Source organism: Myotis davidii, unplaced genomic scaffold, assembly GCF_000327345.1.
Source record: "Myotis davidii unplaced genomic scaffold, ASM32734v1 scaffold573, whole genome shotgun sequence".
NCBI lineage: Eukaryota > Metazoa > Chordata > Mammalia > Chiroptera > Vespertilionidae > Myotis > Myotis davidii.
The window spans coordinates 3,756,786-3,767,802 of record NW_006285997.1 but is presented as its reverse complement, the minus strand read 5'-3'; the positions used below and the strand labels follow the sequence as shown (position 1 = coordinate 3,767,802).

General features: G+C 47.1%; 1 protein-coding gene across 1 annotated transcript in view; it reads left to right on the top strand.

The window, feature by feature from the left end:
• The window catches only part of BMPER (BMP binding endothelial regulator), a 200,136-nt gene that overhangs the window by 103,118 nt on the left and 86,001 nt on the right, over positions 1-11,017 (top strand). Inside the window, 3 exon segments of the mRNA XM_006757207.2 lie at positions 5,432-5,531; positions 7,099-7,208; positions 10,080-10,220. Coding sequence (XP_006757270.1) covers positions 5,432-5,531; positions 7,099-7,208; positions 10,080-10,220 — 351 coding nt within the window.

The window sequence follows — 11,017 nt, the reverse complement described above, 5'->3', positions numbered from 1 at the left end:
CTAGAATTTTAGGTTTTTGCATTTCATGTTCATCTTGGAGGCAAGGTCTGGGGTTCAAATCCTGGCACCACCTCTTAAGAATGAAGGGCAGGGCTGGCTTCCTGGGTGTGTGACAAGCGCCCTGGACAGAGTCCTGCCTCGGGGGTCCTGTGCTTGGTTAAAAGCTCTGCTGATACTATCTTTTTTTTTTTTTAATCCTCACCCGAGGATATATTTTTCCATTAATTTCCAGAATATGCCTGTATGCCAGTGTAGAGAGAGAGAGAGAGAGAGAGAGAGTGTGTGTGTGTGTGTGTGTGTCTGTGTACCTTTTTCTCTCTTTCTAGTAGGCTCATTACCCACCAAAGTTTGGGTGTCCTCTCTCCCCTTTCCACTCTACTTCTGTTATTTTAGTTGGCCAGCTCACCTGCTGCCCTCCACTGCTTGACTTCCTGCCTGCACTGGCCAAGAACAGGGAAAGCCAAGCACCAAAAGCTTTACCCCTGGAAGTAACTGCCAGGCTCTGAAACTTTACCACAAGAAATATCCAGGTCAAAGTGAGGTAGGGCCAAGGACAGTTGGTTTTTTCATGTGTGAAGTTGTTTTGTTAATCCTCACCCGAGGATATTTTTCCATTGATTTTTAGAGAGAGTAGGAGGGAGGGAGACAGAGAGAAACATCGATGTGAGATTCATCTCTTGGCTGCGTCCCACACGCGCCCTGACTGGGCCTGGGGATCGAGTCTGCAACTGAGGTACATGCTCTTGACTGCAATGGAATCCAGGACCCTTCAGTCCATAGGCCAGTGCTCTAGCCACTGAGGCAAATGGGCCAGGGCTCGTGTGTGAAGTTTTTTGACCCAATTTGTAACTCAGAGTGGGTGCTCCGCTCAAAATCAGCTTTGCACCCCTGTCTGTTATGACATAAGTATTCTGTGTCACTCACGATGTTTTTCTCCCCTACACCAGCCGCTCCAGTGTTCCTGTCCCCTTGTTCCCACCTTCATCTGGATTGAGTGAGAACTCCATTCTCTTGAAAGAATTGATCACTGGACAAAACAACCATTGTAGAGTGTGCCCAAGTGCATCTGATTGGCTGTAACTGTTAGAAATGCACTGCTCTGCTTCTCGCCTCCCATTAGAGAGCTGGGCTCTGCGTCCTGGTCCAGGGATGGGTTCCAGGACGCAGGACGGTTTCCAGCCCCCACTTCTTAGTGGTCCTCAGGGGTGGGAGTGGCATCCTGCCTGCACATGGCTATGGTTTTATCATCCTGCACTCATCGCTCTGTTCAGGAAGACAGAGTTTTATTATGCAACAACTGCGACTCTAGGGTAAACTTTGACACAAAGCATTGTGTTCTTGACTGAATCAGCTAAAACAAAAGTCAGGGGGCAGAAAAGAGACCTGGGACATGTTTCAAGTCTTTTAAAAACAGCTACTTTTGGAGAAGCATTCAGATATGCAATTAGAACAAATGGCCACCTCTAAAGAACACACTTGCCCTTCCAAAAAAAGACAGATGGTGAATGCCGTGACTCATCAGTGCTGGGGGGTCCAGGCATTTTTTTTTATTCCTTTCTTTGTTGACCAGGTGAGAATATAGTAGTTACATGAAGATGTTCAACTTTATGGGAGGGTGACACCTCTCACCCCTGAGTTGTTCAAGGGCTGGCTGTAGTCAGTAGTCTCTATGTATTTTAACAATTTAGTAAATTTCAAACGTTTAACAAAATACATAGGATCCTAGGAATCCTACCAGCTTTCCAAGTTGAGGTTGACTGTTGGTTTTTGAAGTCTCAGCACCAACAAATATTTGATTATTACCTAAAATGCGCAAAAGTCAAGGACATACAAACGTCAGTGGATGCAGACAACCCTCAACTGTACCTTCTCATCAGCATCCTGTGGTTAAAGACGTCTGAAGAATTCAGCCAGTTCTAGAGCTCAGCTGAGTGGTGGCTTTGTCCTTCATGCAACAAACTTTTTCTGAAATATTTCTTGAGCCTGTCACTTTTATGAAGGATGTTGGGCTTTAAGGACTGATTCCTGCCCCAACAATAATCTAGTTTGAAGGCAAAACCAGTGTCGTCTTGCCTGTGTCAAAAATACAGAAGAAGAGATGAGAAAAGGAGAGATTTGAGAAGATGGAAGAGGTTACTGGGACACAAACAGATTTAGAAGGCTTCATAGATGAGAAGAGGCTGAGGTAGACCTGGAATGAAGCGGGATTTTCATAGGGGTCAATGATGGGGGGGAAAGGGAGAAGAGGTATGTTTAACAGGCAGAAGTTGTAAGATGAGCTTAAGGCAATGAAGAAAGAAATGAGGTACCCTGGACCTTCTCTGTAGGTTGGAGTTGGGAGGGAAGAAGATTGGAAAGAAGATTATGGTATCTTGACAAACGAGGCTAACTGTGGTAATAGAGAACTAATGTGTCTGAGGGCTTTCATGCAGCATTTTGTTTGTTTTCTTGTTCATTGAACAGTGGGTAGATTTCCATATGGTGACTTAGGAAGCAAGCAGGCTTTTTCCATTTCTTGCAAAGTTCTTGATGTGCCCTTCATTCAGCCTGTTATCCATCCAGAAGAGAGAGAGCATTGTGATTTTTAAAATTTTATTATTTTGAACTTATTGGGGTGATATTGGTTAATAAAATGATATAGGTGTACAATTCTATAATACATCATCTATGTATTGTATGTTCACCCCACGCCAAGTCTTCTTCCATCATCATTTATCTTCCCTTCACCCTCTCCTATCTTTCCTCAACACCCTTTCTCTCTGATTGTATCAAAGACTTTTGTGGTATATTATTTCCATTCACCTCCTGTTGGTTGGAACTGAGTCATATGGCCACACCTAACTGCAAGGGAGTCTGGGAAATATAGTGCCTCTGTGTTGGAAGAAAAAAGAAACAAATGCCAGCGAGTGACTTCTAGCCTGAGTGGGTTGAACTTGACCCTGAATGCGGTGGTAATTCATCCTCTACCTTAGCACGGGGGCGTGCACAGTGGTGATGCAAGCTCCATCAGGAAAGTGATTTATGGATGTTACATTCACTGCTATATCCCCAGCATATGCGAGGCCTCGCCTCCAATATTTGATCAAATAACGAAATGATGGATGGATGCTGGAAAGGAGTCCTGACCATATGGAACCTTCCAGGATCAATTAGGGGAAGAGAGTTGAGGCAGGGACGCCAATTAGAAGGCGATGGACATCATCCGATAGAGCCCGAGTGTGTGCAGGGACCGTGGGGATTCGTACATTTTTAGAAACAGGAATGTTTACTTCTGCTACTTTCACATTTTTAGTTTACAGCACAGCCGCAGCTTATAGTTTAACCAGAGTCCCTGTGGAGCTGAAATCATAGACGCAGCTCATGAGCCAACCGGCCTGGGGCTCTGTGGAGGCATCCCTGGGCAGGCAGCCTGGGGACTGGGACTGTGCCACCAGCTGCAACCCAAACCAAATAAAACTCGACCAAACCAGCAAACCCCCATTGGAGTTCAAGTTACTTTAGGGGACTCTGGGGAGACACACTCCGCAGCTGCATTATGTATGCAAAATGCGCTCTCTGACCTCATTGTAAGGAAAATTACTGGCGTCCACAGAATCTTTTGCCAGCTTTCCAAAGTGTTGGACACGTTCACTCCTGTGCAATTATGCAACATTTAAAAAATGGTAATTTTAAAACATGCCTGAGAAATGGATGCTGATCCAACAGGAACAGAGAGTGTCCCCAAGAAGAATCTGTTCTCTGTGCTCCCGAGAGAAGCCCGCACACAGCTCGCCCCGTGCGGCCAGGGCTCCCACATTTTAGGGAGTTACTTGCAGATAGATTTCTTGGAAATGAAAAGCTCAGGGCAGCCTGCGTCCTCCCTCTCGATCTGACGTTTGTGGCTTATGGATAAGCTGGGGCCGACCTCAGTGTCTGGTCTCTCCTCGGAGTCCGCATCCCTGGAGTCAGGTGAGGGTCCAGCCTTTCGGATTCTGCGGAGTCCAGGGAGGAGCTGCCCCTGGAACAGCCAGGATTCTTAGGAGCTTTTTAGTAATTCTTGCTGATCTGAAAATAATGGAAAAGCAACAGAAGAGCTCTTTGTGGTATTTTTCACATGTTCTTTATTGGTTTGGGGAAATGTCCAACAGTAAAGTGGTTTAAAAATCATAAATATTTAAAAAGACATCATGTGCCCTACTCTTTTCACCCATCCCCACCAAAAAATAAACTATAATAATACAAACGGCAGGAACAGGAAGAGAAGGCAGCAACAACAGGAGACGGCAGTGTGCTGGGAGGGGATGGCTGTGACCCAGGCGGCTATGCGGCTACGCGGAGTCCCTGCAGAAGGTCTGGGGACTGAGGAAATGTGAGGGGGGGTCTTTTCCCCAGCAGGCCCGGGCTCCGGGAGGCCAGTCCCTCCTTTCCCGAGGCCTCTTGAGATATAAGTTATCAGCCTGAGACAACGGGTGCCTGCGGCTCTTAATTTGGTTTCTATCTCAAATCCCAGAGAAGCCAACTGTTGAAAGTTATTCACAAATTTGTTAGCAAATTCATTTTGCACAGGGTAGTTTTCGCATGAGCCTTGCAGAGGTGTTGGATGTAAGTTGACTGAAAAGCTGGTGTTTCATCTTGTTTTTCCCCAGTCCCGGCTTTCTGAAGATTCACTTACAAGTTTGAAAAACAGGTGCCTCTCTGAGGGCGAGAGAAGGGAGTGGGCATAGTGTATGTGCGCCTTCTAGGAGGAAGGAATGGGCGTCAGCAGTCACAGAGGCTGGAGGATTGAGAATGGGGGGCAGGGACAGTATCTGAAGGCTCTAGACTTCTCCCCAGAATCTCTGCCAGCCTTCTCAGTGTCATATACCTTCTACCAAGGTAATTGACAGGTTGGGTTAGCTTGGTAAATTCAGTGCAATTGTTCGTCTGACTACTGACTTACAGTGCACCCGTTCTGAGAAGATTGGCTGCCTCCCCTGATCCCAACCCCACTGAGCCATCCCAGCAACACCTGTAAGCTGTGGCAGGCAGGGGAGCCTTCCTGGAGGAAGATGTGCAGGGCTACAGAGCGATGGGATCTGGAAGAGGGGGTTACTTGGCTTGCTTGGGGTGGGGGAGCGAGGCCAACTCATCCTGGTTTGCCTGGCAGTTTCCCAGTTTTAGTCCCGAAAGCCCCAAATCTCAGGCACCGAGACATTGCTGGTCCTCAGGAGGACAGATAGAGGCCTGGCCAGGGTGAGAGTGATGCCCTTACCGCCTCTCGGAGGGCAGGCTTTTTGCTGGTGCAGTTCCTGTGGTCTACAGGGAAGGGAGGAGGAGGCTTGGGAGAAGTTACTCGGGTCCCAACAGTCACCTGGGACTTAATATCAGGGAAGGCCCTGGTTTGGTCCAGAAACCTTGGTCATCGGATCTGCATTCACTGACTGTGCTAAATGTGCTTCTCTCTCTTCCTCAGGGCGGCAGGACACAGTGTGTGCGTGAGGTCTGTCCCATCCTCTCCTGTCCTCAGCACCTTAGCCACGTTCCCCCAGGACAGTGCTGCCCCAAATGTTTGGGTGAGTGACAGTTCTAAGGTCAAAGAACATTGTAATATATTTTCACTGGTTTCCACTGAGCGTGTTCATCCTCATGGCTGTGCTGGGTCCTCAAGGTGTCCTGTCTTCATGGCAACCTCTCTAATTAAAGGAGCAGCAGGTGGACACGAGGTGCAGGGTGGGGGAAGGTGTCTCTTTTCCGAGGCCTCCTCGGAGGTTTCTTCTCTCTTGGCCTCCCTGCATCTGTGACCTGGTGCACCAGACAGCCTGGGGCAATGCCCTCTTGTGGGAGAACAGTATTGAACACCCTAATCTATAACCGGGCATATGATGAGTCGGAATACATCCTAAAGGCATGTGAAGTAAACAGGAATACAGACTCCTGGTACTTTCAGAGGGAAAAAATAACATGCCAAAACAAGAGGCTTAGAAGGGAAGCACGGGTTATAACCAAAAATGAAGCACTAGCTCGCTCTCATTGCACATTTCCTATGTATGAGGCACCAGGAGAAATAGCTTATATGCTTCTTCCATGTAATCTTCAGAATCTCCTGTGCACCTGAAACCTGTGTAATTTTGTTAACCAGGCCACCTCAATAGATTCCATAAAAAAGAATCTTAAGAAGCTGTGCTATGGAGGTGCCAAATACAAGACATCATTCGAGTGTGTGCTCTAGGTGCGACGGTTAGTTTTATTGTCCCAAGAGGGAAGGTTTCTGGAAGGTGGAACAGCCAGGGGGTGATGGATTGGCACCTGAACACGATTCTCTGTGATGCCTAAGCTTATGCTTGAAGCTGCTGCAGCCCGACTGTCCTGGTGGCACGGAGGCAGCACGCACGTCGCCACCCGGAAGGAGACAGTCCATGATAGAGGCTCTAGAGCAGCGGTTCTCAACCTGTGGGTCGCCAACCTGTGGGTTGCAACCCCTTTGGGGGTCGAACGACCCTTTCACAGGGGTCGCCTAAGACCATCAGAAAACACATATATAATTACATATTGTTTTTGTGATTAATCACTATGCTTTAATTATGTTCAATTTGTAACAGTGAAAATACATCCTGCATATTAGATATTTACATGACGATTCATAACTAGCAAAATTACAGTTATGAAGTAGCAACGAAAATAATTTTATGGTTGGGGTCACCACACCATGAGGAACCGTATTAAAGGGCCGCAGCATCAGGAAGGTTGAGAACCACTGCTCTAGAGCATGAGGTGGTTTGGCGGTCGTTTGTCGTCCACATGCCAGCTTCCTCCATATGATCCTTAGTCTCTTGAGTTAGAGGTCAGACTATTTAAGATTCAAATTAAAGTCTATGTCTTAGTCCCCTTGGTTCACTGCACGGATATTTAATAAAGGTTTGTTGAACTTATAGCGAGCAATCAAACTCTTTGTAAGAAAAACTCTCTAAATTAATGACTCCTGGGGATCCCCTGGGAGCATCTGACCCATGGCTCTGTTTTTGGGCATCGGCTGGACCTGGGCTTGTGAGAGTGTTGAACTGCCTGAGCTGTAATTGCTGATAACAAGGGGGGCATCCTTGGCTTCTGCCTTGCTTACACTCTGCCGTTGCTTCCCTCTAGGTCAGAGGAAAGTGTTTGACCTCCCGTTTGGAAGCTGCCTCTTCCGCAGTGATGTGTATGACAACGGATCCTCGTTTCTGTACGACGACTGCACGGCGTGCACCTGCCGGGTACGGTGGTTCCGAGGGGCTGCCGTCCGACAACAGAGCATCTTGGGCTTTAGTGTTAACATTGTGGCCACACACGATGTGTCATTTCTCAGAGGGAGGTATTATTGGTGCCAGTTTAGGGTGAAATCACACTTCAGGTCACAAGGACCCAAATTACAATTCACTGTCATATTCCCGAGAATAGCAAGTTAGTGTTTGGTGGTGATAACTAAACTCTGAGGGGCTGTCTGCAGCACTTGCTAACCTCAGACAAATGCATGCGGCAGTGTTCTCTGGAGCTGCTTATCCACGGTGGAACCTCTGGCCTTACATCCGAGAGAAAAGAGCAGCATGGATTTTCAGTGCAGCCATCACAAGGTCAACCTGGGAGTTTGGGAAGAGAGTGTTTATGTTTTGTTCACTGTGTCATTCCTCATTTGAGGCATCACTCACTTTTCTCAAAAGGCAGCCAGAAGGGTAATGACTGGTAAAGAAAGAATTCTACCACTCCCCAGTTTTAAAGGGATACACATTCCACATTTCTAGACTGGGCTTATGTGGCGATTTATTTTTGGAACCAAGAAGAGAATCATTTATATGGAGGACTTTAGGATCATTCATTAGTGAGTTAACCCACACATCTGTGTAGCCGGAGTGTGGTGCTGTTGGCAGTGGTTTTGTTTTTAATAGCTAAAGGGCAAGAGAGGGCCAGAGAGGAGGTTTGCTCAATACCAGCTCTGAGTCAGTAGCCATGATGAGGGTTCAGAAGGTCCTGATTCCTCGTGGCAGGCTTTGTGACGTAGCAGTAGCAGCACTGCTGCAGGGAGGTGGCTGAGTAAGGGCTGCCTTGTGTGCTCCCTGGCACTGAGCACCGAGCCATTCCTAAGCCTGAGGTACTTTCCCGAGGCTCCCTCCTCTCTTCGTGGCTTGTATTAGCCTGTGGTAAACAGACGGCCACTCCTGCTGTTGGCCTGACCTCCATCCTCAGGACTTCTCTTCCTCTCCAGGAATTTCACAGGTTATAGCTTCCTCTTGGGCAGTGGTTCTCAAGCTGTGGGTCGCGACCCCTTTGGCGGTTGAACGACCCTTTCACAGGGTCGCCTAAGACCATCCTGCATATCAGATATTTACATGACGATTCAAAACAGTAGCAACATGACAGTTATGAAGTAGCAACGAAAATAATTTTATGGTTGGGTCACAACATGAGGAACTGTATTTAAAGGGCCAGAAGGTTGAGAACCACTGCTCTTGGGGATACTGAGCTTTTGATAAAACCCATGTCATTCCCAATTCCCTTGATTGCAGGAAAGCCAGACATCCCCTGAATGGGAGTTAGTTCTGCTCACAGTGCTTTGGGTCTCATGGATTCCATGAGAGATGACTAAGAAATATGTCCCAGGACTCAAAAGAAGTGCCACCAACACTGTTCCTTCAAGAGGTGGTTTTATCATGGTTCACAGTCATCTTTGGGAAAGTGAATGTCTGAATAAGCAGGCTGCAATTATTTAGGATAGTCAGTATGGTTTTCTCTTCGCTTAGAGCAGCGGTCGGGAACATCCGAACCGTGAGATGTGTAAGGCCCGCGAAATCATTTGGTCTGGCCCTGCCAAGGCATTAGGGGTGAATTAATTGAATGTTTGACCAAATATAGCTGACTAATTTTTAACTTCATAATTTTGTATGGCCCGAGAATGATGTTATCAATATCTAAATGGCCCTTGGCAGGACAAAGTTTCCTCACCCCCGATATAAAGGATATCAAATGGCATTTTTTGAAGGATCACTTTAGTGTCATATTAATCTTGTATACTTAATCCGTGAAACTACAGTAGATGGTACCAGAAGTACCTCTTGAAGTTATATAATTAGCACAGAATCTACGGACATTACGTAGGTTTATACAACCTGCAGGTATATAATGCTCAGAAATGCGTCCTGGCTCTAAGCTTACCAGTGGGGTCTGTGTCCTGGAGGGGGTTTCATCTCATTTCTCTGCCGTTGTTCGTTCTCACTTTACTCAACACTCTGAGGGGATTGCTGATCTACCTGGGACACTTCTCTTCTCCATCCCTGTCTTCCTCTAAATTTCATGGATGTTTGGCTCTTCCCGTTCTTCCAGCCATTGACCTGCTCCAGGTGGAGCTGTGTCTTGTTGGCTGGGGAACTAGGGAGGCTTCCTTTTCTTAAGCTGCTCTGAACCTCTCTTCCGTGTGTGGTTGAATGAATCAGTAGACTCAGTTCACTAAGCCATTTAATTCATGGAATACCACATCTTAAGAAACCAGGCCACGCCCCTTAAAGTTACCGATATCAGCTTGGCACCCTCAGAGGTTCGGTGGCCTGGTGAAGGTCGCGCAGTTTACGGAAGAGCTCTGGAACCCAAGTCCAGTTGTGGAATTGCTCCTTCCATTCCTATTCGAACACAGAAGACACTAATAGATTTCATTTTGAAGTGGAACATTTACTGTTTATTTTGCTCTTTGATCAGAGCTATCCCGCCTTTATGCTGAATTCCTAGAAGGTGGCACAAAGCCAGGCAGGATCCCCAGAGGGCACTGTGAGTGAAGAAGGAAAGGGGAACAGGACAGGAACTGACTGGCCCATCGTGAACTGGGCCTTCTTGCCCCACGGTGACCGAAGCAGAACTGTTAGTCCCTTGAGCATTAAATTATAAACCTTCTGAAGGTAGGGACACTTTTCATAGTCCAGATATTTAATCAACAAACAGTATTTTGAAGTGGATGAAAGACCGATTGCAGTCAATTAAAATTCGGAATCTTCAGACTGTGTTTGAAAGCAGTGAGTCGTGGGTAGTTAACGCCAGGCCAGGGAGGATGTTTGGTGCGGGTGGGAATCGTTTTAATCTCCAGCTTGCCTCTGGGCCCCCAGGACTCCACTGTGGTGTGTAAGAAGAAGTGCTCCCGGGCCGGCGGCTGCGACAAGGGCGAGGAGGCCTGCTGTGAGGAGTGCCTCCTGCACGTGCCCCCGGAAGACACCAAAGTGTGCAAGTTTGGCAACAAGGTTTTTCGGGTACGTCATGAGCCAGGCTCATGGAAATGACTGTATACACGGAATTGTAAAAAGCTCCAGACAATATGCGCATTGGGGTCTTCCATATTGTGTGTGGGTATGTGTGTGTATATACATGTACATGTTTGTGTGTTTATCTATAACTGCACTTACTTATAGTATAATATTTATATGTGTCTATATTTAGAATCCAGTACACACACAGACAGAGAAGCAAGTGTTTGAAAAGTTTTTCTTGGTCAAATTTTTCTTTGAAAATGCTTTGCTTTTTAATATATTTTTGCTTTATAAGATAGTTTAAACTTATAAAAGCATCATTGCCTTTTCCCAATGTGGTCAGCCCATGGCTGGGGTTGAGCTGAAACTGCCCCCTGGTGGTGCTGTTATGGGGCCTTGAATGCCCGGGACCATCTTGGCCAGAGCGGCTCAGCGCCCCTCGCCCGGGTCCTGATGGTCTGCAGCTTGATATGTTCAGGACGTTTTTATGATGCTGCTTTTCAAAGAGAGATTTTCTCCTTCGGGAGATGGTCAGGTGAGGATGCCCATGGTGCACGTGGCCAGCACCGCAGTGAGCAGAGGTGAGAAAGCGCTGCCCCGGCTGAGCCAGCAGGCTGTTTGCTGGCCACGTGCTCCCCATCGCAGGTATTTTACACTGTCTCCTGACGGCCGAGTAGCAAGCTGTGCAGTGGCCAGTTACTTAATTTATTTATTTTTAATCCTCCCCAAGGGTATGCTTACTGGTGTGTGTGTGTGAGTGTGTGTGTGTGTGTGTGTGTGTGTGTGAGAGAGAGACGTAG